The sequence below is a fragment of the Aspergillus multicolor genome (assembly GCF_047715735.1).
Source record: "Aspergillus multicolor strain CBS 133.54 unplaced genomic scaffold BDW74scaffold_12, whole genome shotgun sequence".
In the NCBI taxonomy this organism is placed as follows: Eukaryota; Fungi; Ascomycota; class Eurotiomycetes; order Eurotiales; family Aspergillaceae; genus Aspergillus; species Aspergillus multicolor.
Genome location: NW_027395963.1, coordinates 702,771 through 729,267, shown reverse-complemented (window position 1 = coordinate 729,267; position 26,497 = coordinate 702,771). Strand labels below are relative to the sequence as shown.

General features: G+C 51.8%; 14 protein-coding genes across 14 annotated transcripts; 7 read left to right on the top strand and 7 right to left on the bottom strand.

Annotated features, from left to right (window-relative positions):
• Nucleotides 1–19: 19 nt before the first annotated feature.
• On the bottom strand, nucleotides 20–4,267 carry BDW74DRAFT_185318 (tetratricopeptide repeat protein; the record flags this gene model as incomplete). Its single annotated transcript, XM_073731026.1, has 12 exons — nucleotides 20–1,029; nucleotides 1,093–2,583; nucleotides 2,638–2,820; nucleotides 2,865–2,942; nucleotides 2,987–3,055; nucleotides 3,104–3,306; nucleotides 3,362–3,413; nucleotides 3,461–3,588; nucleotides 3,640–3,717; nucleotides 3,778–3,916; nucleotides 3,982–4,124; nucleotides 4,182–4,267. The coding sequence occupies 12 exons, from the start codon at nucleotides 4,265–4,267 to the stop codon at nucleotides 68–70; spliced, it is 3,612 nt and encodes a 1,203-aa protein (XP_073584020.1). The 3' UTR covers nucleotides 20–67.
• Nucleotides 4,268–5,536: 1,269 nt separating this feature from the next.
• BDW74DRAFT_153378 (uncharacterized protein) lies at nucleotides 5,537–9,589 on the bottom strand. Its single transcript, XM_073724515.1, has 2 exons — nucleotides 9,447–9,589; nucleotides 5,537–9,385 (listed from the first exon to the last, which is right to left on the bottom strand). Exon 2 carries the CDS (start codon nucleotides 9,074–9,076, stop codon nucleotides 5,813–5,815), a length of 3,264 nt encoding a protein of 1,087 aa, XP_073584019.1. The 5' UTR covers nucleotides 9,077–9,385; nucleotides 9,447–9,589; the 3' UTR covers nucleotides 5,537–5,812.
• Nucleotides 9,235–9,961, bottom strand: BDW74DRAFT_21128 (uncharacterized protein). The gene is made up of 2 exons (XM_073732210.1): nucleotides 9,440–9,961; nucleotides 9,235–9,385 (listed from the first exon to the last, which is right to left on the bottom strand). Exon 1 carries the CDS (start codon nucleotides 9,837–9,839, stop codon nucleotides 9,447–9,449), a length of 393 nt encoding a protein of 130 aa, XP_073584018.1. The 5' UTR covers nucleotides 9,840–9,961; the 3' UTR covers nucleotides 9,235–9,385; nucleotides 9,440–9,446.
• Nucleotides 9,962–10,923: 962 nt separating this feature from the next.
• BDW74DRAFT_21108 (Mpv17/PMP22 family protein) lies at nucleotides 10,924–12,330 on the bottom strand. Its single transcript, XM_073732209.1, has 3 exons — nucleotides 11,904–12,330; nucleotides 11,382–11,732; nucleotides 10,924–11,177 (listed from the first exon to the last, which is right to left on the bottom strand). The coding sequence occupies exons 1-3, from the start codon at nucleotides 12,000–12,002 to the stop codon at nucleotides 11,028–11,030; spliced, it is 600 nt and encodes a 199-aa protein (XP_073584017.1). The 5' UTR covers nucleotides 12,003–12,330; the 3' UTR covers nucleotides 10,924–11,027.
• A 131-nt stretch (nucleotides 12,331–12,461) lies between these two features.
• Nucleotides 12,462–14,797, bottom strand: BDW74DRAFT_153373 (signal recognition particle receptor subunit alpha). Its single transcript, XM_073724514.1, has 3 exons — nucleotides 14,420–14,797; nucleotides 14,073–14,361; nucleotides 12,462–14,022 (listed from the first exon to the last, which is right to left on the bottom strand). Exons 1-3 carry the CDS (start codon nucleotides 14,639–14,641, stop codon nucleotides 12,584–12,586), a joined length of 1,950 nt encoding a protein of 649 aa, XP_073584016.1. The 5' UTR covers nucleotides 14,642–14,797; the 3' UTR covers nucleotides 12,462–12,583.
• Nucleotides 14,752–16,146, top strand: BDW74DRAFT_21104 (protein transporter YIF1). Its single transcript, XM_073732208.1, has 3 exons — nucleotides 14,752–15,189; nucleotides 15,252–15,815; nucleotides 15,871–16,146. The coding sequence occupies exons 1-3, from the start codon at nucleotides 14,899–14,901 to the stop codon at nucleotides 16,084–16,086; spliced, it is 1,071 nt and encodes a 356-aa protein (XP_073584015.1). The 5' UTR covers nucleotides 14,752–14,898; the 3' UTR covers nucleotides 16,087–16,146.
• A 435-nt stretch (nucleotides 16,147–16,581) lies between these two features.
• BDW74DRAFT_153370 (uncharacterized protein) lies at nucleotides 16,582–17,218 on the top strand. The gene is made up of 2 exons (XM_073724513.1): nucleotides 16,582–16,881; nucleotides 17,086–17,218. The coding sequence occupies exon 1, from the start codon at nucleotides 16,625–16,627 to the stop codon at nucleotides 16,811–16,813; it is 189 nt and encodes a 62-aa protein (XP_073584014.1). The 5' UTR covers nucleotides 16,582–16,624; the 3' UTR covers nucleotides 16,814–16,881; nucleotides 17,086–17,218.
• A 198-nt stretch (nucleotides 17,219–17,416) lies between these two features.
• BDW74DRAFT_153365 (60S ribosomal protein eL14) lies at nucleotides 17,417–18,522 on the top strand. Its single transcript, XM_073724512.1, has 3 exons — nucleotides 17,417–17,720; nucleotides 17,808–18,071; nucleotides 18,196–18,522. Exons 1-3 carry the CDS (start codon nucleotides 17,595–17,597, stop codon nucleotides 18,253–18,255), a joined length of 450 nt encoding a protein of 149 aa, XP_073584013.1. The 5' UTR covers nucleotides 17,417–17,594; the 3' UTR covers nucleotides 18,256–18,522.
• Nucleotides 18,523–18,654: 132 nt separating this feature from the next.
• BDW74DRAFT_153363 (nascent polypeptide-associated complex subunit alpha) lies at nucleotides 18,655–19,860 on the top strand. The gene is made up of 4 exons (XM_073724511.1): nucleotides 18,655–18,729; nucleotides 18,899–19,156; nucleotides 19,245–19,303; nucleotides 19,367–19,860. The coding sequence occupies exons 2-4, from the start codon at nucleotides 18,926–18,928 to the stop codon at nucleotides 19,689–19,691; spliced, it is 615 nt and encodes a 204-aa protein (XP_073584012.1). The 5' UTR covers nucleotides 18,655–18,729; nucleotides 18,899–18,925; the 3' UTR covers nucleotides 19,692–19,860.
• Nucleotides 19,861–20,054: 194 nt separating this feature from the next.
• BDW74DRAFT_153362 (F1F0 ATP synthase subunit d) lies at nucleotides 20,055–21,063 on the top strand. Its single transcript, XM_073724510.1, has 4 exons — nucleotides 20,055–20,110; nucleotides 20,188–20,583; nucleotides 20,654–20,740; nucleotides 20,808–21,063. The coding sequence occupies exons 1-4, from the start codon at nucleotides 20,102–20,104 to the stop codon at nucleotides 20,835–20,837; spliced, it is 522 nt and encodes a 173-aa protein (XP_073584011.1). The 5' UTR covers nucleotides 20,055–20,101; the 3' UTR covers nucleotides 20,838–21,063.
• A 580-nt stretch (nucleotides 21,064–21,643) lies between these two features.
• On the top strand, nucleotides 21,644–22,202 carry BDW74DRAFT_153358 (40S ribosomal protein eS28; the record flags this gene model as incomplete). Its single annotated transcript, XM_073724509.1, has 1 exon — nucleotides 21,644–22,202. A coding segment is annotated over exon 1 (202 nt), but the record flags the coding sequence as incomplete, so codon positions are not given.
• A 1,385-nt stretch (nucleotides 22,203–23,587) lies between these two features.
• On the bottom strand, nucleotides 23,588–23,868 carry BDW74DRAFT_178283 (uncharacterized protein; the record flags this gene model as incomplete). The annotated part of the gene is made up of 2 exons (XM_073729164.1): nucleotides 23,588–23,782; nucleotides 23,848–23,868. 2 exons carry the CDS (start codon nucleotides 23,866–23,868, stop codon nucleotides 23,588–23,590), a joined length of 216 nt encoding a protein of 71 aa, XP_073584009.1.
• Nucleotides 23,869–23,965: 97 nt separating this feature from the next.
• BDW74DRAFT_21028 (uncharacterized protein) lies at nucleotides 23,966–24,541 on the bottom strand. The gene has a single exon (XM_073732207.1). The coding sequence runs from the start codon at nucleotides 24,383–24,385 to the stop codon at nucleotides 24,086–24,088; it is 300 nt and encodes a 99-aa protein (XP_073584008.1). The 5' UTR covers nucleotides 24,386–24,541; the 3' UTR covers nucleotides 23,966–24,085.
• Nucleotides 24,542–24,704: 163 nt separating this feature from the next.
• On the top strand, nucleotides 24,705–26,480 carry BDW74DRAFT_153355 (uncharacterized protein). The gene has a single exon (XM_073724508.1). The coding sequence runs from the start codon at nucleotides 24,800–24,802 to the stop codon at nucleotides 26,129–26,131; it is 1,332 nt and encodes a 443-aa protein (XP_073584007.1). The 5' UTR covers nucleotides 24,705–24,799; the 3' UTR covers nucleotides 26,132–26,480.
• The last annotated feature ends 17 nt before the right edge of the window (nucleotides 26,481–26,497 follow it).

Genomic DNA, 26,497 nt, shown 5'->3' with positions numbered 1-26,497 from the left:
AAACATAAAACGAGCGATTCCTGGATATCCACCTCCCATTCCCCTACCGACCCAACCGTCCAGGTCATCATTTCCAAGCCCATTCAACAACATACATAAACGCCTCGCCCAGATACCCCGTAAGCAGCAAACCCTGCGCATACTCGATAAGCTCTTTGCTCGGATGCGCTTGCGCCTGTGTCCCAGGCACAGCAGTGCCAACACCCATGCCCACAGACGACAGAGAAGACGGGGGAGAGCGGATCCGCGCACGCTTGTCCACCAGGGACTTGAGCATTTCTTTGCCGGGCTTGACGAGGAGGTATTGTTCGGGGTTGTTGTTGGGGGGTTGAGGGGCGTTTGAGGAGGAAGGAGAGGATATGGGTGTAGGTTTGTTTGTGACAAAATGCGGATTCTGGATAGGCGTGTGGGAAAGTGAGTCTTGGGTTTGCGGAGTGAGCCAGGTGAGTCCTTGCTCCTGCTGTTGTATGTGTAGTTGCTGTGCTTGTGCCGTTGGTGTTGTATATGCATGGGTATGAGATTGCGATGATGGGATAGTGGAAGGGTTGACTGCGGCCGAAACATTCCTCCTACTCGACGTCGTGGGTCTCGAAAATGAGATTCGTCCTCTTGGTTGTTCTGCTGCTGCTGCTGCTGCCGTACTACCTCTTGAATTCGGTACGCAGCCAGTAGTAAGCACCGTCCACTCGACGTCGCTATCTAGCGAAAACAGCACGACTGTGTTGACGTTGTTATTCAGCTTCATCCGGAACGTCGAGAAGTTGCGCGGGTCCAGGTAGAATGTGTAGCTTGCTGTTACGTTGACATTCTTTACGCTCAGCCCCATGGCCAGGTTTAAACTGAGGATGTTTGGACTTGGACTGGCGAGGTTAATCTTCGAGAGTGCCTGGTCGCGCGCTGAGATCGGGCATTTGGGTTTCACGGCGAGGGACTTGGATTGTCGGAGAGTTACCGAGGCGATGCACTGGTGGATGTGGAAGGGGGCTTGCTTTGCGCAGATGTCGCTGCAGAAGCGGGCGATGTTGCAGGCTAGACGATGCATTGTTAGTGATTGTCGACTGCACGGTTAGGGCTAGGAAGGAGTAGACATACTGCTACAGAGCACCCTAGTAATCGCACCACACCCCATACAACTTTCCGGCTCTGTTAGCCCCCATTCTCTTTTCTCGGTCTCCAGAGTTTCCCTGCGACGGTTCAACTCCGCGATCCTCTTCTCAGCGTATCCGATTCTTTTCCGCGACTGGTGGCCCTCTGGCGTACGCTTCGCCATATGCACAAGCTGTCTATATGCAAGCATCGCTTTATCGACGGAATCTAGGTGCTCGCATGAGACACAAAGTGCACTGAGTGCGTCGAAGGTCTCCGCTGCCTCGGGGCCCTTTACTGCTAAGAACTCCTCGACGAGAGTCCCAAAGAGATGCGCTGCGTCGCGGTTTAGTCCGGCGTCCATATATGACCGTCCCAGTCGGTGTATGACGCGAAGACAGTCGACATCGCGGGAGCTCTGGTAAGCATCGAAGACATCTTGTATATCCGGCGGGAAGTCGAAGTTGTCTTTTGAGCTCTGGAGATACCGAAGAAGCGCGTCACGGGTGATCTGGGAGGTGAGGCCGAAGACGGTGCGGCAATGGGGTATTGTGCGGGTGGTGATTGTACGTGATTCCTTCTGCAAGCCGAGCTTATGATACAGTAAAGAAAGCTTGTTCATTGCGTTGAGCGTTGTGGCGTGCTGGATCCCAAAAACTGTGTCTAGGGCTGGCACGGCCTTTTCGAGTAGCATGAGGGCCGACTCGAGGTCGCCGAGGAGGACCTTCAGTGACGCTAGATCTTGCATGCTGCTTAAGGTCTCTGGTGCGTTCTGGCCTAATATTTTGAGTCGGCCTGCGAAGGAACGCTCGTATAGCGCTGCCGCCTCGGTGGCGTAGCCGTCTCTCTCGCAGAGGCTGCCGAGGTCGTGTAATACGGCGAAGTTCTTCGGGTGGTCACGACCAAGGACACGCTTGTAAAGACCCAATGATTCAAGATAGCATGCTTCTGCTTCGGCGGCGATATCCAGAGCTTGATAGGCTTTGCCCATAGAGTGGAGGATAGATGCCCGCGTTTGCTTTTCGATGTCGAGGCCCGGCGTGTCCGCGAGGAGTTTTATGGCGTCTTGATATTCCATGATTGCCGCTTGGGGGTTGCCTTGTTTGAGCATAGCCTCTCCTCGGAGACGTGTTGTTAGGGCTCGGGACCAAGCGGCTGTTGAAGAAAGCTCCTCTTTCATTTGCAGGAATAGCTTGGCTACCTCGTCGACATGGAGGATACGTTGACGGCCGGAGACGTCGTGTACGATTGCGCCACCTGATAAATATTGCAAGTGGACGAATATGTCTTGAGTTCCCCGTAGCAGGGCAATATACTCTGCGTCTTGGACAGTCGATGAGCTGTGATTCTGGCTGTCGTCTTCTGGAAGTTTGCTGTCTCGAGCAGTGGCAGTGGCTCTGCTATCTCGAGAGTATTTAGTGACAAAAGAAAACCGTATGGTGTTTGCGCGCTTCATGAGTTTCTTGCCTTTGTTCGTGGATCGTGAGCGAGATATGCCTGGGTCAAGTCAATCTCCGCCATGCAATATGTATAGTAAGCAGTTCTGTTTACCTAGTGGTACTTTGCGGCCAAATAACTTCTGAAAGAATGACTGTCGCTTCGAAGTTACGGGTATCTCATACGCGACATTACCGCCATTGATGAGGTCGCCATTAGAATTGTCGCTGGTCCGGTGTCTGCCTTCATCCTCGCACAGGTCCCTTTTCTCGCGTTCAGTTGCGCTATCGCCGAGCCCTAATTGTTCAGCCGGTGCCGTTTGGGAAGCAGAGAGAACATACCGCTCGAGCAGAACCTAGCATCTGAGAGGCCCATTTCTCCAGCTGGGACCGACTGGTATATCCCATTGGGCGCGTGAACTGGGCATGTTAGCTAGGCAGATCAGTCGACGAATCAACTGTACCTCTCTCCAAGTCAAACAGTCCGGCAAAACTTATAGCTAAAAGCTCTTCTTCATCGCTCTGAGACAGCTCTGGCAATATCAGCCGGAAATCTTCACACTGTATAGGTTTTCGCTTACTTCGGAAAGTCCAAGAATCCCGTAACTTCCTAGCCCTCTTCGCTAAAGACTGCTCGCCATTGAAGTCGGACATGGAGAATTTTGAGGGCATCGAGCTCTTCTGTATAAGACTGGGGCTTCTGCCATGGTTTGCGCTCCCTAGTTCTTTCCCAATATCGCGGTGGCATATGTCGTCGCGCGGATCGTTCAGGACGGGCTCGTATCTGGTGAGTCTCCGTTAGGGTTATGCTCTCGAGACTGGGGTTACGGTAAATGTACAAGACGTTGCATTTTGACCCGCAGTGCGTGCAATTTACGAGACATTCCGTACCTGCGGCTAGTCAGAGGAGTAAAGCTGAGACAGAAGAGCATGCTCACTTCGTTGCCTTTCTATCACCTCATCGCCCAGAGAAAAGGGTCTCTCGCAATATCCGCAGAAGAACCGGATCGGGTGGGCGTCGAGCGGAAGCAGTCTTTTCTCCATGCGGTAGCCTTTCGTGATCAATCTAGTCCATAGTCAGTCAGCAAACCATTCCAGGACCATATGTATGTAATACCGATCGCGAGTCATCACATATACAGCTACCGCCGCGCCGGTGCAGTACTTCGTGAGGTAGTGTTGTTTCAGCTCGGCCCTGAACCCAATTAGTCTTGCTGCAGTTTCATCCTCGACCAGGTTTCAGCAGGGTGCATACTCGGACGAGAAAATCGCATCGCAATCCGGACACTTGACGTCTATTGCCCCAAGTGCCGTCCCATCGTCCTCGCGAAATGGTGGAAATAGGCGTAGCACTTCTTGGAAGTTCTCGACTGCCGGTGATGGTTCTCGGGTCTCTGGCCAACATACATCAGTTACCTATCCCTCCAGCTTTTCTATGGCGAGTAAAAGTAGGTAGTACCGCTTGTTGTAGACCGGCCCGCTAACGATAGAAGCACGTCCGAGGCGCGCAGGATGCGTCTCTTCCCTTCTAGCCGGCTCGATCTCGATGTGAGGAGGATCTCTTTCTCCAGCTCTCTCTTTGCGTCGCCCTCGAGGTTTCTACTGCTCGATCACTGTCAGCATGTTTTAATCTGTAAATAGCAAGCTATGAAGACTCACTCCCCAGAAATCGACATCAGGTAGTCCCTATGCCTCGTACTATACCGAAGCCCATAGTCAGACTCAAGCTCCATGTCCATCTCCATCTTGATCAAAGCTCAAGCTCAACAACACCAGCTCAAAAGAAAAGAAAGCGCAAACAACGCAATGCGATGCGATAATGTATGGTCTGGTCGGCAGCAGAAGAATCCTCAGCCCTCAGCGTGACTCCGCTCCGCTCAGCCAGGTACTCAACAAACGAACGAATGCGACAACGTCAAGTGAGACGTCATTTCAATAACAGCTTTTCCCCGGGAGCGCACTGCATATGTAGTGTCCACCGTCCAGCGTCGATGCAGCTGCGGAGCGGGTCATGTCGAGTTGAGTCGAGTCGTTCTGCGCTGCGTCTCAAACGGCCGGCGGGCCTCCATACTTGGTTGTTTCAAGGGGAGATTTAGGGCGCCCAATTGGTTCGGGTATCCCTGTGTGTATCCCTGTAATAGTCATAGTACCAAGATTATGAAGCGAAGGGAGAAGGATCTGAGGTGAGGTGTTTGAGTTGGGATGTATACCTGTTAGCGTGCTCAAGCAAGAGGCTTGGATGTATCCATGCCACTGGGTATGTAGGCAATCAATCAATTGAATGGCCAGCCCAACCAGTTCGCTCCACTCAAAGCTTGGAAGATTCAGTCGTCAAGTTCAGCCCACCATCGTCCATGGATCGAGTCAGGTCTCCCCAAATCCAATACAGACGACCCCTTGCATCGAGAATCGCGACCCCGCCGCGATCCAGCCCAACGATCGCCCGCAAACGCGGCCGCAATCAACGGCGATCGCTGCTGGCAGGGATGGAAGCGATCGAATCGTTCTTTGATAGATCACACGCACTGACCACCACTTATTGGAGTTGGGATTTGGCTGGGTTGACAGTAGTGAACTTTGCTGGCTGCTATCTGTATCCTTGCGAGGGTCGTTTCCCGCCACTGTCAAGCGACAGCACCAAGAGACGGCGACGGCAAGGTTAGAGTTAGGTAGACTCGGACTAGAAGGCGCGAAGAACTTGCGAAGGATTGATAAACTTTATATTATTCGTACCTTGATGATTAATCGCAGACATGTTGACGACGCAAAAGCAAGGTCACCTAGTTCATTTTGTCAAGCGAGGTTCTGGATACGATACCTTGATTGCATTTGACATCAAAGGATCAAGGCAACCAATCCATATATTGAACATATTCGGAGAATTGTCGCATCTATTGTATCTACGTGTTCATGTCACTGTAGTAACTAGCTCTGACCGATTTTTCTACAATTCTTGCCTAATGGTCGGTATACCTGTAGAAAAGCCTGGTCTCAAAGTGTACGAGTCGAGAAAATCAAGCTGTTCAAGAATTTATTCATTGTGTATATTTGTATCTTGCTCACAAATGCTATATAAACAGAACAAGTAATGTATATATACATTACAGTCTTAGGGTATCAAGTTGAACTCTTCGACGCCAAACCAAACGCTGGATGCAAATGCTAAACGAATGCTGGAGCGGTCATAGCCGAAGACAGAAAGTGAAGGAAACATAGCGCGTAATTCTTCAGATCATTAAGATAGAAGATATGACTCCAAGCGGTAGTTGAAAGACAGGCAGGCACGTAGCCTAAGCCCACCTCCACCCCGACCCCATCGCCTCCTGGCTGTGGATGACAGAAGACAGTATACTATTCCTCGCGGCAGTGGAATGCCCAGACCTGGGCCTCACCCCAGGTGGCTGAACGGGGCCAATGCCGTAGGCATAAGTATTCTGGCCGAGATTCAGACTTTGTCTCTGATATTCCTGGACGAGCAGCGACACGGCGGCATTGGGGTTAATCCCCTCACCGGTATCCGTGATCTTGAGAGCCCACTTTGCGTCTTCTTCAGCGAATCCGAGCTCATAGACCATCATCTCAATGGCCTGGTCGGCTGGATCGCGGATTTGTGGAATATGGACAGGAGGTCGTGGAGGACGGGCGTTTGTGTAAGGAATCTGGATGTTGTGGGTGTTGATGGGAGGCACTTGGGGCGGTTGAACGGCTGCTGAAGGCGAATATGGAGGTCCAATCGAGGTTGTTGAGGCTGGAGTTGGGAGAGGTGGGACAGGTTCTTCGGACTGTCGGCGGTAGAGGGGGTGTTGAGGGGCCCCAGCTAGCCGGTTCATGATCTCGGCATAGCTGGAGATCGGGCGCTCTTCGATGTAAGAGAGGTCGGGGTTCTGAGCGCGGCGGTTACGGAGTTGCTCAGCGTAGGCAGCTTGTCGTCGGCGGTGGGGTTTGCCACTGATGCTGTTGGATGGGGATGCGTCACTGGAGCTTGATGATCTGGAGGCGTTGGAGTTGGTTTGCCGAAGAGGCGATGATTTGCGTGGTAAAGGTTCACGAGGTTTGTACGCCTTCGAGACGGCTTCGCGGAAGAAGATTGAGCGGCTTGCGTCGGCTGACTCCCATTTCGTCAGGCCAAGCGTTTGAGCGCGATGGAAGATCTCGTCAGCGTTGTCGACGGTTGCGATTGAGGCTAGGGCTAGGACAGCAGAGGGGCCGAGGGTGAGGATGTAGGACGTCCATTCCTCTAATGTCTCCTCCTCCTTCACGGGGTCTTTATCAGCAACATGTCCGTTGAATATACCGGCTTTCCGTGCCGCCTCGCATTTAGCGTGGATCGGCTGCAGCAGAACCCCCAAGCATGTCCAAATCTCTGTCATGTCGTAAAGCTGACTATGTGACAGACCACCAGGGTTTCCGCGTCCGAAGCCCTCGGGGGGCTCGAACAGAACGTTGTTGATGCCGAACGGTTCGCTGATTGACATCGTCACAGAGGTGGGTTGGCTGGTGGCCATGATACCCCCCCTCAACCAATCCAGCTGTCCGACAACATCGCCTTCCCGGCCCTTTCCACAGCCAAAGATCCGGCAAAACGTCCAAACCCGCCAAAATGCATTGTCAATCTCCTCGGCGCGGGTGTCGTCCACGCCGGACAACCCGCTGACTGTCTCCGGACGAAGGAAGGTGGTACAGCGAGCGAGAATCAGGCCCTTGAGCTTGACCAGAGTGTACAGGTCGCGCGTGTAACGGTCAAGGTAGAGAGAAGGTGTATACTCCGGCACAGGAGCGTCCAGATCAAACAAGACCTGCCACTCGCTATCCCACGGCGGGCTCATTTCGCGCAGCTCCCATGCCGGCGGTGACATTTGGAAGACTGTGTTTTTGATCAGATCGAGCTCATGCTTCTTGAAAACGCGATAGAACTGCCTGTTCATGACTGCGAAGTTGAATAGGTCCGGCAATGAGCTACAGTGCCGCAGGATCATCGCGACGACCTCATCAGGCAGGGTCCCGGGCATCTGCCCCGAGGGGACGAAAGGCGAGGCCACAACGGGGGACTTGATCTGCTGATCTGGAAGACCGGCGTCAAGCTCGTATATGACTACCGGTGCCGAGTGAGTGTCCATCTCGTACGCCGGTCCGATCGGCTCTGATGCAACAGTTTGTTTTGACATCGTGCCCTCGGGCTCAAACGAGAATGTTTTTCGCGGCTGAGGCTGCAAGGCTTCAGGTTCCTGGGCCCCGGGACCCTTTTTTTCTTCATCTGTATCTGGGGTCTTGAGTGGTGCGCGTTCGCATCGAAGGCTCCCAGGTGACTGTACTTCCTTTGTTTGGAGGCGGGGCAACTTCAAACGCAAATCCCGCTCACTGCTGACTGACATAGACCGTGGAGGAGGGGGCGGCAGATTGAGGAAGTCGTTTTTAGCCGACCTGGTGGCTCCATTTTCCTTTTCCGACTCTTTGGCCGTTGATGGGAATGACGCTGCGCTCTGACGGACGTGTTTGCGCTCGAGTCCCGCGATGACACTGGAGCCGCTCAAGGAGCGGAGATGGGGCCGATCCTTCTTCTTGCCAAAGCCGGGCATGGTGAAAGAAAGCCGGCCTTTGTGGGGTTTCTTGGCGTGTCTCACTTCCTCGTCCGGCGAAGCTATGGACAACGACAACTTGCGGTTCTTCAGAAGATCGATGGGCGGACTTGGGGCCGAGCGCGAGGGGATCATGTCCATATTACCTCTGCTCACCTGCAGAGGCGTATCAAGACGTGGCAGGGAATTTCTGCGTTTCACAAGACCGGCGAGTGCATTTTCGAGTTCCTCTGCAGCCTGCGACAGCGTTGGATTGTGGCCGTGCGTCGCGGCAGTCGATTCGAGTATCTCATTCAGCCGGTCTTCGCGGATCACTGGTGGTTGCTTTTTATTGCGCCGGATCGATAATGGTGCCATTTGAATTGGGGGAATGATAGGGAGTGGCTTCTCCCGTAGGCATGGTGACCTTGGTGACCTCGGCGACCTTTTCGACATGGTTGAGGCGGACCGGTACACGGAGCTTTCGTCAAACACGCCTGCTCTAGTAGGCGAAATGATGGAGAATGCGTCGGCGGACTTGTATGCCGATGCAGAGAGTTCAGATCCTAAACTGGTGATGGACGATCTGCGACTGTAGCATGAGGAAGCATCGTCGACCAGCTCGTCGGACCATAGCGAAGATGCGCCTGTCGCTGGCTCAGAGGTATCTTCCTCAGATGAATTTTCTCGAAAATACACCCCAGACTGCGAAGAGCCGTATGACTGAGGTCGATGGCGAGGGGGACTTGTAGGCGACACAAGCGAGAAATGCGATGAGAGTTCAGGGAAAAAGCGAGTCCAGCGTGTTCCTGACCAAGAGGGCCTTCGTTGCAGAATGGGTGAAACGTATATATCGTCTTCATAGAGGCTGCGCTCCTTCTTTTCTTTCCCTTCTGGTGATCCAGCTGGAGGGTGTGTGTTTCGTCTCATCGCCGAGCCTTGACCTGACCCTGGAACTGGACCGGAGGATCCATTAATGGATGAAGCGGAAACACTCATGGCGACGAGTGAGGTTTCAGGCTATTCTAAGTATATTTCTTTTCCTTCTGGACCGGCTTGGTATTCCTACTTAACTCAGCTCACAACCATGGTCTCGAGTCCTCGGTATCGTCGATCACTTTGTTCTCAACAATGTCGTATACTATGTCCTCGAGCCTCAGTACCAAACCCCGGTTCCAAGAATAGCTGAAGTCACCGGCCCTGCAGGGTGAAAGCGAACGGGTGTTCCCTTTGTTGACTCAACTCACACGCAAAGCAAGGACAAAGGCACGCAGGCAAGGGTGGGACAAAGAAGCGCTGCACTGCAAGCTTCATGGATAGTTAGCGCATTGATCTAACTCAGTCACATAGAGGTAAATATACCACCAACCTATTCAATGACTGAGCGTATATCTACAGAGCGACAGACGCTCAACGCTACTTGCGTTTGTAAGTGGGAATGCGAAAGTAAGACGAGACGAAGAAAAATGTCAGTTCCAAGTCCTACGTAGACTGTATTAATGATAAGCTCCGATGGATCCTTAGTGTCTTCTGAAATGACCTCGATGAATGGCCCCAGGCCACTTATGCAATTGACATGGAGATCCCTGCTCCCGCAATCAATCTGATGGGGTCGGATTCTGGGCTGAGTTCCGTCCCGGCTCGCATCGCATTCTGAGGTCGCATGCCATGCCCGCATAACGATACTCTGCTCCTGCTCCAGATTCTGATTCCGAGTTCCGCTTCCGAATTGCACTGCGCTCACCAAACAACCTAACCACATATACCGTTCTCTTGTATAAACTCCAGCATCCCTCTCTCTCTTTCCTCCCTTACAAACCCATCCAGTCGAGTCATGGCAATTCCTCTTCAGCCACCGATCGACATCCGCTGCAGCCCTCCAGGCTCCTTCGCTCAGCCCTCACATGATGCGCCGTATGTACAGCCTTAGCCTAGTCCAACTCGAGCCCGGCGAGCTCGTAACCCCATTCGCCTGCTTCACGTATCTAAGCCTTAGACCGGCTAGTCTGCATTCCACGCCCGCGGGCGCCCAAAATAACCCGCTTGGGCTAGGTTAGCGTAGCGCGGGTGTAGCGTTGTCTCCATAGTCCAGCTGGGGTGGGCCGCCCCGTCGCTGTGGAGTCTGCACGGTAACCGCAGTCGAGGCTGTGTTTGAACAGCCTTCTTCATAGATTGTGCTCCGTAGTAGTGCTTCATTTCTTGTATCTATACAATCTTTCTGTTAGGTGAGGTTCTTCCTCGGAATAAAGAAGTTGAATCTCTGTGTATCCCGAATCGGATACAATAATCCTGTACGTTACTGCCGACGCCTGCCGGGCGTAAATCGTGCCAACTGTCAGCATCTCAGTCTCACCAACATCGGGGAAAAAGCAAACAGCCAATGATGTTAACGGCTTGAGGTCTCCGAGTTGCACATTTCTACAGAACATGGCATTCAGCGGAAGATCCGGATGCCAGTCTGGCCTCGTGTGCCATACCCATGCCAGGCATGACATATTACCCTGGCCCCTACAGAAACGCCTCTCGGTCCGGTGTATCATGATTCATGCTGCCTAGCAATGTACCGTACACTGTACACCGGGCATCCCAGTGTCCAGTCTCATAATCATAACTCTGGCCCCAAGTCTAAGCGACGCCAAATTCTTAGCCCTCTTAGTCCCAACACCGGGTATCAAGAGATACCTCAAATCGCAACAGCAGTACGTGATTTTGGCCCCAGGATCCCGTCCTTGGCTATACACGGCTGCACCCGTGACGCAGGACATGATATGACATGACATGGCTGAGAAAGCCTGGAGAATGATGATGATGACACCTGTCGCTTGTCCTATCCCACTCCCACTCCATTCCATTGCGCTAACTTCCAAGGAAATTTCCCGATGAGCGATCCCGTTGATGCGCGATCCTGCCGCGATATTGGCGTTGGCTCATGCTCCCCTGGCCCTGTGTCTCATGCAGCCATAAGGCTGACATAGACGCCCCATACCACACCGAACAAGTTCCCGACTAGCATTCGCTGGTTTGCGGGGATAACGGTGAAGTTCAGGATCGAGACGAGCGGCCAGAATTTGAGACCTGCCAGCATGTACGGCCAGAAGTTCTATATGATTGTTAGACATGTTGGCCTACATAGCATCATTTCAGGCAACCCATCCGGGGACTGGAATTGACCTTGGCCGATGGGTAACAGGGTATAGCATCATCATCACATCCCATCACATCCGCTAAGGAAAGGCCCCCAAACGGAGTGTGGAGCGATGGAATGAGGCGGAGGAAGAAGGGAAGGCAATCAGATCACACGTACCTCCAGTATCTCCCCCTTGATGACTTCATAGTCCTGTCCGCGGAGGACGCCCATGGTCGCAATGAACGCGAAAGTATTCCATGCGCCGCCGATAATCTGGTCGACGACGATTTTTGCCACGATGTTCTTGACGTTGGGTCTGGGCTCGACCTCAGCCCTGGGCTTTTCTTTGCCTTTCTCTCCCCCCTCGGCTTTCTCCTTTCCCTTTGCGCTCGCTGGTTGTGGCTTTTCCTGCTCGAATCCTGGGAATCTCTGCTCTAGCCCCTCGAGCCAGAGGAATGCCAGCGGCGATATGATAAGCGCGCTAGTGGTGAACTGGAATAATATTTCAGAGTCGAGCTCGAAGGGTGTCTATTGTGTCAATCGGCGCCTAGCTATGCTGAAGGCGCAACGTCATTGCGCCGTTCCCCAGCATAGTAGTGCCATGAAGTGTCAGCTTCACTATGTATGGCCTCCATGTTATATACCTCAGGACAAGAGTTAAGAAAAGGGATCGGAAGTGTAAAAGAGATAAACACGCACCCCCTCTCGATACGAAGTGATGCCCTGCGCTAGGACATTGGAGCTAGCACTGATCAAAGCGGCCTGCAAAGTGGCCTTTGCGATCGGAGGCAGCGCCATGGTTCTAAACAAGAGACGATCTAGCAAAGTCGACTGTAGGCCAGGTAATAGTCTAAGGAACAGATCTAAGAGATCTATTGTTTCTTTCGTTCGAGAAGAGCTCGTGGGTTGCCCGCTTGTTTCAACGTCTGCCCTGTCAAGAGTGGGGACCCGGATGATCTTCAGGGAGTCTGCAAGTGACGTAGGCCAGGGTCAAGTAAAGTAGTTGCAGGAGGGAAAGGACAGAGGATAACCTTCCGCAAACGACTAGGCAGCCTTAGGGAGAAGCCAGATTAAGAGATGGTCATTCTCCGTTTCCTAGCCGCTAGGACAATGCAGCGAGCGACACGTAGCAATGCCACCCTTCAACAAGCTGAGTTTGAAATATATATTCCCTTGTGTCAAAGGTCATATGGCCTACAGCTGCATTATCTTTTGAGCCTAGGCCTACATAACTAAAACCGTCTAATTTTCACAGAAGACTGATCGTTATCGCTGTTGCATTTGTTGTGATAGAAACTACCTGTCACGGAGCTAATCAAGAACATGAGCAATGACTCAAAATTATGCCCAACAGGAGAAATCAAATAAATCATAACAAATCACTTCATCAAAAGATTGACTGCCCACGGCACGCTAAGTCCTCTCAAGTCACCATAGTGCTGGCCAACTCCTAGGAAAACAATCGGAATACCTGTCGCATGCACCATGCTGACAAGGGTCCCGACCATGTCGCCAACTGTATCGCACTTGCTGATGATGAACCCGTCAAGATTCCTCCCTGTTCCGAAAGCTTGGTTGAAGTTGCGCGCTTGCATCACACTGTCGGTGCCAACAAGAGCTTCTCCAACCATGAAAATCTTGTTCGGCTGAGCAAATTTGGCGAACTTTTCCAGCGAGGACATGAGCCGCTGGTCATTGTGGCGACGGCCAGCAGTATCGATCAAGACAACGTCGAACCCATTGGCCGAACCATATTCCACGGCATCTTTAGCCACATTCGCGGCATCCTTGCCGTAGCCTTTCTCGTAGAGTTCCACCGCGCCGACGTTCTCGCGATCGCTGAGCTCTTTCAAGTTCCGCGCATGGACGCGGAGCTGCTCAACGGCTCCTGATCGGAAGGTATCGCATGCAGCGATCAAGATGCGGTAATTGTTCTGCAGCAAGAAGTAACAGATTTTGCCAAGGTTCGTGGATTTGCCGACACCGTTGACTCCGACAATGGAGATCACGTACGGTCGTGGATTGGCTTGCTTGCTCTTCGCCTTGGTAACTGTGTCAATCTCGTGAAGCAGGTCAAGAGACGAGGTAGGCGTGAGGATCTTGCGAAGGGACGATTCCATTGCGGACTTCAAAGCAGCATCCACGCTCTGGAAGTTGCCCGTCTTCTTACCTACCAGCTCCTGCTTGACTCCATCACACAACCGGACAGCTGCTTCACGCGCCACGTTCTTCTTCAGCAAATGGTCTTCCATTGCCTTTAAGGGCTTCTCCAAATCAGCGTCAGTCAAAACTTTGCCGCCGACTATATTGCGCAGCAGACCGCCGATCGCGCTGAATCCGGATCCCACTAGGCCAGACGGCGCAGAGGACTTGGCCTTCTCGCTGTCTGCATTCTCTAGGATAGAGTGGACTTCATCGCCCAAATCTTTCAGCACAAATTGGCCTTTGCCAGTCCGGCGGCCCCAAGTGTCTTCCGCGACGGCTTCTACCGCCGGTGCGGATGCATCGTCGTCCTCAGCAGGTGCGGAGTAATCAAGAACTCTTCCATCGTCCTCATCTGCGACACCATCAGGACCCCACACCCGTAGCTTCTTCCCACTCTTCGGTGTTTTCCCTTTCCGAACTTTCTCGTCGCCAGACGAGGCGGTTGCGCTCGCGTTCGCAGCCTTGCGCACCCGACGAGACACACGGCCGCCCGGACCGACTTTGCCAGTAATTATATTGCTCGAGGATGGGGAAGATACTCTAGAAATATCTGGTGTTTGTGGCGGCGAACCTTCGTCAGAGGTTGCCGCATAAAGCGCAGCTTGAGGCTGCGCTATGGGGCAGTTAGTATGCGTAAGAACGAGATTGAGGTACAAAACATGCCTTTCAATACCCCAGGTGCGGTTGGTGGGGGAGGTCCTCCATTATCAGCTGAAGCCAGCGGATCTTTTCTTGCATCGGCATCCGCTGCAGGTGCTTCAGAAACGAAACCAGCAGTGGCGTTGTCCTCAAGCTCTCGGACTTGCTGGTTAAAGTACTTGTCGAACGGATATTCAGCTACCCTCGCCCGATCGCCCTTCAGTTGAGTCTTGTAGAGATCAATGAATATAGTCGAAATATTATCCAAAAGCTTGTCAATCCATCCGAGGTGGAGAAGCGACTGGTATACGGCCTGGAGTATTGGAGTGTTAGCAAGTATCGATATGCGCAGCGCTCTAAGGAGGACATACCACAAAGATCAAATTGAAGTCCTTCGACCTCCTCCATTTCAAAGTATATTTCTCTTTCTTGAAGGTTGGGGAAACGCCATTTGTGGTGTTCTGAAGCTGCGCCTTCTCTTCGATGAAGACGTCGTTGATCAGGCTATTGACAACGTGGGAACCGATCGGAGCGTACGACTTGGACCATAGGACCACTCCCGAGGTCGATAAAATTTCAAAGGCATCGAGCATTTTGAAACGAATACCGCCGTACTATCTGCGTGGTGAGCTTGCGGAGTGGGGAAATCTGTGCGGGCGGCGAAGATCAGATCAAGGTCAGCTCCGGGCGAGAAATCAATTCCCAGTGACCTCTTCTCCATACTGGCTTTAGCCACGTTTAAACACCCCAACCATCGTTCAAGCTCCCCCTCCACCCCGGATCTAATCTTCGGCACTTCATCAATCAGTCAAGCTTCACCTCTTCCGGTTGATTTATAGAGTCTGCCATTATGTATCGCCAGTCTTTCGCACCACCCCCGGCACAGTCACCTCCGCTTCACCACCCTGTGCCTCAGCATGTCTCGACTGTTCCTATGATGCGCTCGCCTCCTCCTCCGACATCTCAGCAGCCTCAGTCCTCGGCTTATGGCAGCAATCCTTACCAGCCGGCCCCCGCGCAGGGTGGCAGTGGTACTTATGCCCCTGGATTCGGCGGGTTCATCAACGAACCCACGGCGCAGATGGGATTCCATATGGGCAAGACTGCAATGGCAGCTGGCCAGGAGTACATGGAGCAGAACGTAGGGTTCCTTCATATATCTGATTCTCGGTGTCTGTTCTTGCTAACTGATCTCGAAACCAGTTTAATCGCTACGTATCTATTCCCGCCCTTAAGCATTACTTCAACGTCTCGAACTCCTACGTGATCAATAAACTGGGTCTTGTGCTTTTCCCATGGCGACACAAGCCGTGGTCTCGTCAGCAAGCACGTTTGACGACTGCTTCCACCGGCCCCGATGGCCAGATATCCCAGCAGCAATACTCGTCCATGTTCCTGCCTCCGCGTGATGACCTGAACTCTCCCGACATGTACATCCCCGTTATGGCTCTCGTCACATACATCCTATTGTCGGCGATGCTGGCGGGCTTCCGCGGGAACTTCCATCCTGAGCTCCTTGGAGCGACAACCACCACAGCAATTGCGGTCATCCTTTTCGAAATCATTTGTCTGAAGCTAGCCATGTATATCCTCAGCATCAACAACGACTCCCAGTTGGTGGATTTGGTTGCATACTCTGGCTACAAGTTTGTTGGGATTATCATCACGTTGGTCGCTTCCGAGATCTTCACTCCTGGGAAGGGAACAGGTAGCTGGGTCGGATGGGTGGTATTCATCTACACGTTCCTCGCAAACGCCTTCTTCCTTGTAAGTATAACTATTTGCATATCCATTCAGAACCAAAAGCTAACTCACAGCACAGCTCCGCTCCTTGAAATACGTCCTCCTTCCAGACTCAACAAGCGACTCGTCAATGCGCACCGGCTCAATGCATACAGTCGCCCGCTCCCAGCGCAACCGCCGCACCCAGTTCCTGTTCATCTACTCCTACGTCATCCAGTTCATCTTTATGTGGGTTCTGAGCCGTGAGGGGCCATCAGCGACTGCTTCGGCCCTAGGTAGCGGGGCTTCGTCATAAAATGCATGGCCGCTCTGAACTGCACATAATGATATACACGGACTTGATGAAAAGCGGATTGCACCATAATGTAGAATTTATCGTGACTGTTGGCGGTTGGCTTCGTTTGCTATGTACACGTTAGATCAATATACTTTGTGTCGCAGGCTTCAATAAGCTTTTGTAGGTAATCAGGGGATGTCTACCTGGAGCATTGAAGTCGATGATTTAGTAGTTGTTATACAGATAGCAGTTGCGCGGCCGGCGTTCGGTAAAGCTATTGGTATTGAACTGTGGGGGTGTTCTGTCGTATAGACCTACGGAGCACTTGAGCATGTTACGTCGTCCAACTCCGTAACCTCAGGAAATATACGCTCCCGGCTCCATAGCAGCTTTGGACCAGTCTAGACCAAGTCCAAGACATCGAGGAACTACAGCTTCATCTTCTACAAACGGGCCAGGAATTCAGTTCTATTGTGGTGTACCGCTACGAAAAAGCAGGAATAAGTGTTCAAGTTGAAGTTTTGCAATGCAGGAGCTATCATTTGATATGTAGGTTATGATAAGATGCCTGATAATCTCAAAGTCAGCCAGAGTCGCCAAAAGATGGGTGACATCAATTGAGAGTGAAGAGTTCCTCAGAGATCTTGGTGATAAAAGGAAATTTCATTGCCGAAGCATCAAGTACTATCTAGGCATGATAGGTTGTAATCATTGGACAGGGGGTTGCGGAGGACGCGAGAGATAGAACGTACCCTGAGGGGATGGATGAGCTGCGGGTCGGGCGATTGCTGCTCTGAAAGTATCTGCTTTGGTCTTCGCAAAGTCAGCATGAGAAATCAACCAAGATGGATGATCAAATGAAGTGCGTTGGTGATATATCAGAATATGTAAGAAATGAATATCATGCGTCAGTGCTGTATCGAGACTCCGGCGAGAGCCTCACAGACACTGGGTCAATCGCAAATTACCGCATCATATAGAGGGGAATAAGAATGAAGAAATTAGGTGTCGACATACCAGTAAGAAATGAGCTGTATGCGACATGAATTGGTCAGTCGAGAGATAATTATAGATATCATGGATCATCGAGATGGAGAGCTACATCGTGCTCTTTGAAGCTCGAAAGCTGCAGAAACTGCTCGAGTCGAATGTTTTGCTGTTGCAGAGAAAAGAAAAAACATGCGACGATCGTTGCAGAAGTTAAGGTGCTGGGCCGGAAGAACGTATTGTTCCGCTATCCGCAGCTAAGCCACTTCTGGAGGGCAGCCCTAGGCCACACGCACCGAAGCCGCTGAGCGCTGCTACTGGCTGGTAAGCGAGTCTGTGGGCAACACCGAAATTCGCGATCCGGCAAGTCGAGTGTGAACTTGTGCGTTTTGGACGACTTCGACAACCCCGACTTTCGACAACAAATTTTACACCGTCTCCCCGGAACTGTCGACCGTGAGTGAATACGCGCCCTATCGCTGTCGTGGAATCTGTCAACTGAGAAGTCCATTTTTTGGTGCCTGCAGGAAGCCTTCGCCATGGCCGATATCGATGTCAAGATCGCTCAATGGAAGCTCGTTGAAGTTGGCCGCGTGGTCCTGATCCGCCGCGGTCCCTTCACCGGCAAGCTGGCCACGATTGTCGAGATTGTCGACCACAAGCGTGTACGTTTTCGCAACTCGGAATTTGCGACGGGAACACTTGAAAGAAGGATCATGGGATTGTGATATTGACTTGCGGGCGTCAAATAGGTCCTGGTCGACGGTCCCTCCACCGAGGAGGCTAAGATTGTCCCCCGCCACGTCCTCCCTCTCTCCCACGCCACCCTCACCCACTTCGTTATCCCCAAGCTCCCCCGTGCCGCCGGAACCGGTCCCGTTAAGAAGCTCTGGGCGCAGAACGAGATTGACGGCAAGTGGGCTAAGAGCTCCATTGCTCAGAAGGCGGACGTCAACAACCGACGGAAGAATCTGACCGACTTCGAGCGCTTCAAGGTCCTCCGCCTCAGGAAGCAGGTACGTTGCGATACGGCCCTTTGTTTGTGAAACTGGAGGGACTGGATATCTGGAGATGTGGATATTATGGAGATTATGGAAGCGCAGGGACATACGATATCAGAGGCTAACTTGGTATCTACAGGCTCGCTTCGAGGTCCAGAAGGCTCACGCCAAGATCAGGGCGGCTGCTCCTAAGGCATAGATGGTTGATGAGGCTCGGTGCATAGAGTGAAGGGGTATCTGGGACGGTTTCACTTTGCTGAGGGTTTAAATCAGCAACTCGCTGTATGCATTATCATTGACAGCACAAAAATGACTTAAGAACACTTGATATCCTGACAGGCAGTTGGTTCTCGTAATGCTATGTCATGGCGTCCTGGCAGCAGTTTGCTGGATTTGTTCTACAGACTAATATGTGGGCAATAACAAACTCCCCATAAAACCAATATCATTCACTCCAATAACATTTGAAATCGCGTATTATCAATAATTCTAGACTATGTGTAGTTTGTATGTATGGTAAATGGCGGCGTTGCGCCCTTCTCCATGATTCCAGAGGGTCCCGAGTCCAATCAGCTCGCTAACGATTTTCGGCATCACACAGCTCTGCGTCTTCCCAACCGCAACAAGGCAAAAACCCACCATCACCTACCACATACCCCTTTCTTACTCGCAGGTATGTCCAAATGCATTGTGCGGCCGCGAAAATGGATTTTTCAATCGGACCTGGCGAAAAACCCCGCGCTTGCGGCATTGGGCGATCGAAACCGGACGATTGAGGAACCAAAATCGAGCACCCAGGCCACGAGACGTCACAACAGGCTCGCTAACAATTGACTTTGCAGCCCATCTAGGCTTACCTATCTCACAAAATGGCTGACCCCCGTATCGAAGAGCTCCCTGATGAGGAGGTCCCCAAGACCAACGTCGAGGAGGCTGGCGACTCCTCCGAGTCCGAGGCCGGTGAGGAGCCCACCATCCCCGGTGGTGCTGCTGTCACCATCCACTCTCGCAACGAGAAAAAGGCTCGCAAGGCCATTGGCAAGCTCGGCCTGAAGCACGTCCCTGGCATCACCCGTGTCACTCTCCGCCGCCCTAAGAACGTACGCATCGCCTTCCCCGCAATTCGTCGACCAGATATTCGACGCTCGAGTTGTGATATATAGGCATAAAAAACTAACCCTCTACTAGATCCTTTTCGTCATCAACCAGCCCGATGTCTACCGCTCCCCCTCCAGCAACACCTGGATGTACGTGCCAGCTTCCCGCGAACTATTGATGCTGAGATGTCAGCAACTGACGCATTGAAACAGCATCTTCGGTGAGGCCAAGATCGAGGACCTGAACTCTCAGGCTCAGGCTTCCGCTGCTCAGCAGCTCGCTGCCGCTGAGGCCGCCGGTGGTGACCACGCTGGTCACGACCACGACCACGACAAGGGCAAGGGCAAGGCCCCCGAGGCCGAGGCCAAGAAAGAGGAAGAGGAGGATGATGGAGAGGAGGTTGACGAGACTGGCCTCGAGCCCAAGGACATTGACCTTGTCATGGCCCAGGCCAACGTTACCCGCAAGAAGGCCGTCAAGGCTCTGCGGGAGAACGACAACGATATCGTCAACTCTATTATGGCTCTCAGCATATGAGCGCGGTCTATTAATGCACGCTGTTAACGGCTGAATGGCTTTTGTCTGTGGTCGAATGGATTTGGGGTTTGGAATCTGGTTGATATTCCCCGGGTGTCCGTCCGGCTTCATAGTGTATATCATTTAGCCCAAAAGCAAATTCGATGAACAACCACTTTGCGAACTAAAATATGCTTGTTATGCTTTAAGCTGTAGGAATAGAATTACATTAATAGTAATACAATATCAATTCTCGTGATTCAAGCTGCATTCCCTATGTCTTTCGCGCCGTTCGGAAGACGGGAATAGCAAGATCACGTGACTTGCATCCCCATTCCAAACCTTTCCGAATCAACCCTCACCCGGGAATGACCAGCTTTGCACGTCTAACGCTCCCTTTTACCATCCCCTCTCCACCCCCACAGTTCAAAATGGCTGCCGTATGTTGCCTATGAATTCTCCTCTTGTGCCTGGTGATTTCAGGCTGGATTGGACTCGCTAACCGCCTGGCTTACAGCGTAGCGCCGCTCTCAAGATCGACTGGGTCAAGACGACCAGCTCTCTCGGCCTCCGCGGCCAGACCGCTGCCTCCCTACAGGCCTTCAAGAAGCGTAACGATGATGCCCGCCGCAAGGTCCAGCTCCTCTCCGAGCAGCCCCAGACCGTCGACTTCGCCCGCTACCGCAGCATCCTGAAGAACCAGGCTATCGTTGATGAGATCGAGAACCACTTCAAGAACTTCAAGCCCGCTTCCTACGATGTCGCCCGCCAGCTGAAGGCCATTGACGCCTTCGAGGCTCAGGCCATCCAGAGTGCTGAGCAGACCAAGGGCAAGGTTGAGGCTGAGCTCCGCAACCTTCAGAAGACTCTCGAGAACATCGAGACCGCCCGGCCCTTCGACGAGGTCACCGTTGTATGTTTATCTTTCTGGAGGATTCTCCTTCGGAGTTTTTGGGCGTGGTTGATTGACTTATGCACTACAGGACGAGATTGCTGCCGCTCAGCCCGAGATCGACGAGAAGACCGCCGCCATGGTCCAGAAGGGACGATGGATGCCCGCCGGATACAAGGTTCGTTTCCTTGCACATAGACAACTAGACTCTTTGTTTGCTTTGCATCTACTAATACAGTGTATAGGAGCGCTTCGGCGACATGTCTGTTGTTTAAATTGGCATATACCTTGTATCATTTATGTTACCCTTATCCCTCAACCACTATCATCGCACGACAAATATTTCCTTCCGGTCAAGCGTATTAGCTCTATATCTGACAGTGTGATCGGTTGTCGGGTTGTGTATAGAACCTGTTCAATTTAAGAGCCCTTCAAGTTAACTGAGCGTAATACTGCAGGCACCTCGGTGCGCAATTGATTTTGCCATTGACCCGTAGTAGTCAAGTCCAATTATACTTATACCCATTGGGAGCCGGAACCTATGTACTATTGTTTTTTGGCCTATCATAGTACCGCCGGCTCTGTCTATTCAGATATCTCCTTTTTATTCGAGGTCAAGCCCTTGGCCGACAAACAAAGCATGTCAACCAGGAGACTGTTGACTTTCAGCCAACTCAAACTTTGGGCTATTTGAACTGCATATAAGCCCAGACTTTACAGCACCAATCCTCAATGAAGAGTAACTTTGATCTACTTCGCGTAGGGAACGCCCAGGTACTATATCCCGTCCGCATATATCGTAGTCCGGATGAGCGGAAAGCTGGGCGCTCCTCACCACCAATTCTTTCAACAGTTTATCATATCTTTTCAGCACCCAAGCAATTTAATCGCCCAAAGCCCTGGAATTATCTTCTGGAATTCAAAGTTGCCGATACTCTGTATACTTCTCGATCTCAACCAGCGGATGCCTTGGCCGCCAGAGCCATACTCGGCGCTGATAGGCCAGCACTTTCCCGAGGGTTCCGCCCCCCAAACCCTGCCCCGACGCACTAAAATGAATTTTGCACTGCACCACAATTTCCGTAGACCAAAGCGGGCATCCGACAACGACATCGCATCCTCCCCTCGTCCACCTCCCTCGTTCAATTTCAGCAAATCCAGCTCTCCGGATTCCTACCTGTCAAAATGGATGCTTCCAAGACCCCCACCAAGCTGGTTAAGGTGACCCGTGTCCTTGGCCGTACCGGTATGCAACCCTCCATCAACCGACCGAGCGAACAATGAATACGCCGCGAAACTTCGAGCTGGATGGTCGGCGGCGGACCGGTTTCTGTCGGAACGCCGCTGGACTTGGAAAGCGCTGGAGGAATACGCAAGTGCTGGAAAATGGAGGCTAATGGAGTTCTGATAATAGGTTCTCGCGGTGGTGTCACCCAGGTCCGCGTCGAGTTCATGGATGACCAGACCCGTTCTATCATCCGTAACGTCAAGGGTCCCGGTACGTTAATAACCTGATATTCGCGACTTGCAAACGCCATCAATCTACACACGTCCGGGAAATGGAAAGGGATTAGCGGTCGCAAATCGGAAGGAATATACTAACAATGACCCTCTTCAGTCCGTGTCGACGACATCCTCTGCCTGCTCGAGTCCGAACGTGAGGCCCGCCGTCTCCGATAAACGCTTTATTGAACGTGAAAACGACGTGGGAGGCATCAAAAATGGAAGAATGACGGACGAGCTCTGGTTGGTTCGAGTGTGCTCGGATACCTGCCGTATCGATGGAAATCGCGGCGCCGTGGATAATGAATTCATGATGGAGCCATTCGGACTCTTTATTTCTGTTTGCTAGAGATCCAGGAATCTTACGAGACTCGCATCCTGATATTCTTCTTCATCTTGTTCACACTCGAGGTTTTGACATTTTACGGAATTCTCATCTTGGAGCATATAGCGGTTTTCGACATTCCGGTGATCAACGACACGGTCCGAACACGATATTGTTACATTTTCTCCCTCGATTGTTATCTCCGCTCGTGGTATTCGCCGCTGTTGCAGGTTACCATTTTCAGATCATTTACTGGGACCGCCAACTCCATCAACCGTACCCTGGTCGATCGTTGTCTTAGGCATTCCCAGCTACGTTTCGAACCTCGAATGGTTCCCGTCGGATTCTTATACACGGGCACCTCCAGGACGATTATACGATCCCGATGCACCTCCTTACAACCTGATGCCATCTCTTTCGCACCACGACCATACCTCTACCGTAGCGATCGGTTTATCCTGGACCATTATGTAGCTGCCTGGGCTGGCCCTGTCGATACTGGTACCCGCGGCAATCTGCGGTGACTTGAGCGCCCGTCTAGATCATTCATACCCCGTAAAACTTAAGAGATTCCGGGCTGGTCTAGGCTTGCCTTCGGCCCTACGTCTCCAGATGGATCCACTGCTGTCTAAAGTTGCCATTTGACAGACGCCTACTGGAATGTAGACAAGAATGTCTTTCACCTGCATGCCTCATTTACATTATCCGACCGTCAACCTTCTGTCAGTACCGTTTGGCCTTGAATAAAGTAGGCTATGGCCCTAGACTTGGGTTGAATAATGAAAATATTATCTTACATATACACATAACAACAGATGATATTATAGATGGCAACACGAAGCCGAAATGCTAACAGTCTACGAGTAGATTCATCTACAGATGGAAGACCAAGTTGAAAGGTGAAGGTCTCTTTATTCCATAAGACAAGAGGAAGGGATATCACATCATACAACCCATCACCAGATTTAAAAACGACAAGGACAAATTGCGTTCCCAGCGCATCGCATCGCAAAACAAATGGGGTACTGAGGTATAACCATAACGATGATAACACAGGGCCAGAAAAGGAACGGAGATCGATGTGTCGACAAAAAGAAACGGAAAGGAGGGCGTCAAGTCATTATTCGTAGGGTATCAAGCCGACCGATGCACTTGCGTGTTTAGGTCGTTGCTGTGTCCGTGGGGTCTGGACTCAGCCTAATAGACTGGCCGAGACCTGTGCTTCATGCGCGTACCGGTGCGCCTCCGCCTACCGACGTAGCCGCAGGTGAGGCATGAGACGAGGACGCCGAGGACGGAGACGATGCCGTTGATAACGACCTTGATGCCGCTGGCGATTGCGTTGACGACGCCCATGATGCACGCACCGATGGAACGGAAGAGGTCCCTAATCTGTGAGGTTGTTAGACAATCTGAATGGAAAGTGAAGGCGAAAATGGACAGAAGGATGAACATACGCAAGAGAAGACGGCACCCATTTTGGAGGATGTGTTGGTAGTGGTTTATTTCTTTTGCTTGGTGACTTTGAGAACTTTGGAACTCGAAGACGAGGATGAGGAGTTGTTTGCAGAGTTGTCGTTGTTATTGTTCGAAGAGCTGGAGTAGCTTGAGGAAGCAGTGGTATGTGTAGAGAAGTCGTTGAATGGTTTCATTGTACCTGAACACTTGGGGGTATATATATATTTATCTCGGAGGTTAATTTATATATAGACGGTCGGAGAAAAAAGGCAGGCAGGCAATGACGTTGATGACCTCAACTACCTCGAAGGACAAGGCAAGCGCAAGGGCTGCTATAGCTGAGACAATAAAGAACGGAAATGACGTCCGTCGCACAAGGTCACGCAACGAACGGCAGGAGAGCAGTGAGAATGATAGGTTGGGTATTGGAAGAATGAGAGGTTTGCTGCTGCTCATCCCTGAACCGAAGAAGTCTTGACCTGATTCCGTGATAGCGACGCCTTCAGTTCGGCCCTGAAAAGCCTCTGACCGAATCATCTAGGGCCTTGTGGAACCCCGCAACATGACATGCTGTCAGTGCTGGGATGGGGAGCAAATTAGGTCCGCCATTGCACCCCCCTTGACGCTGATCTGCGGTTCCATTCTGATAACGGTCTTGGTGGTGTCTTGGGAAAGGAGAGGTTCGTCAGTCTGATATGGATGACGTCAGGGCTGTCATCTGGATGCGGTTTAGTCAGTTATCGCCAGTCTTGGCTTTTAGGGCTGCAGCTTAGGGCTGAGGAGCGGATCACCTGATGGGATGGGTCTTGATAACTTTTTGGAGGCTCAATATGAACTAACACAGACGACATGCCAACTCCGATCAGGGCGCGCGGCCGCAGAAAGTCACACTCACAATACAAGGATGGTGTGCCAAAACCTGTGTCATCGGGTCCCAAAGGTGGACGGCCAATGCTACCCCCGGACGCCAAACGGAAGATAGAGAGCTACAAGCGGACTCGTCTCCTTGCTCAACCGCCCCCGCCCAAGCCCCGCAAGAGAGTCCTATCTAGATTGGAGTCTCTGCCCGTGGAGCTGATTGAGAAGATCTTCCTTTACTCGCGCAGTGTCAATCTACCGCGAAGCTCGCCTTCTATCCGCGCCGCTGTTTCCAGCGAAAGGGTCTACCGAGCTTTGATGCTGTTAGCATTCTTTGACCCGGAGCGAATCGCATTGCCAGAATCACAGCAATCTAGTTCCGGGACAGTTCCATCTGCAGACCCAAAAACTGCAGCCTTATCAGTTTCCGAAGCGCAAATATCTCGGATATTAAGGCCATTGGAGTATGTCCATCTCGGGAAGGGGGAGCGAAGATCTCTCCAGGCATCAATCGTCACTTGCCGATGGTGCACCATCGAGCGTTTGATGTCATCGCTACCTGATCTCATGCTTCTGAACATTTGGCGGTACTGGGTTCCGGAGGCACACGGTATGTCTAGTGACCAACAGGATCAACTCGACCTGTTCCTCACACGAAAAACGAACGATCTGAATCTGGAAATTGTGGAGGGGGATTTCCAACGGACTATATCTGTTAAGCCGCTGATTTCGATAACTATCGGAAATACTGGGCCTGACATAGAGTCGACGGTGACACTAAATATCCTTGATGTCTTCAAGATCCCTGACAAATTTCTCACTGGAGGGGATGCTGGGTTCAGTGAAGCGCACACTCGCTTTCTCGAGCTTCTTCGGACAGCTGGTGGAATAAATCATTTATCCAGTACTGAGAGAATAAACGAGATCAACTTCTCCCGGGAAGCTTTACAGCAGGGCATCCATACGGCCCTGGTGGAGCACAATGCTAACGTTCTGACCACCCTTCTCAAGATTGATGAGTTTACGTTTCGCTGCCAAAATCACCTTACAGATGCCGTGTACATGGTGCCTTCAGAGAATTTTCGCACCGCTGTTGTCATGGCACGGCACGATCACATATTTTTCCAGCTTTTACTGCGAGCGAGTGCGGAGTCTATCCCCTTCGATGATTCAAAGATTACGGGCTGGGCAGTCACTGAGGGTGGTCCATTCCAGCAATGGCTACTAGATTTTATGCTACAGCTGCCGGAGCAAGTCAAGGCGACGACCAAGGGCAATCAGCAGATGTTCTACAACGGTGGCTTGAACGCGACAAATCCCATGACAGAGCGATATGTTCGGCATGTTCTGGGAACAGATGAGCCAAAGATGTGGTTAGAGGAGTCGCCGTACACTTTCTCAAATGATTGGATTGTGGAGGGTTGAAGCTGTCCGAACAACGTCTCCGGAGGTATGACTTGGTCTGGGGAAAAGACGATCCCGCATCCATAATCTGAGAATCACACAAATACCCGCTTGCAATGGATATCGATAATCGGCCCTGCGATCTCTGAATGAAGACCGTGCACGGGCTCGGAAAAGGGTTCATGGAATTTGACAGCCAGGCACCACGCCCCTTGCTGCAATCCTCGGCCGCGTTCAACAACCGCATTCGGTGCTGATAACATGCCAATCAAACACTTCAGGAATGCGGAAAGACAACCCGTTCATCAACAGACACGACTATTTGAGAAGATTATGGCCCACAATTGAACTCAATCGCGCCTCGAAAGCCTAAAGTCAATCGCGTTG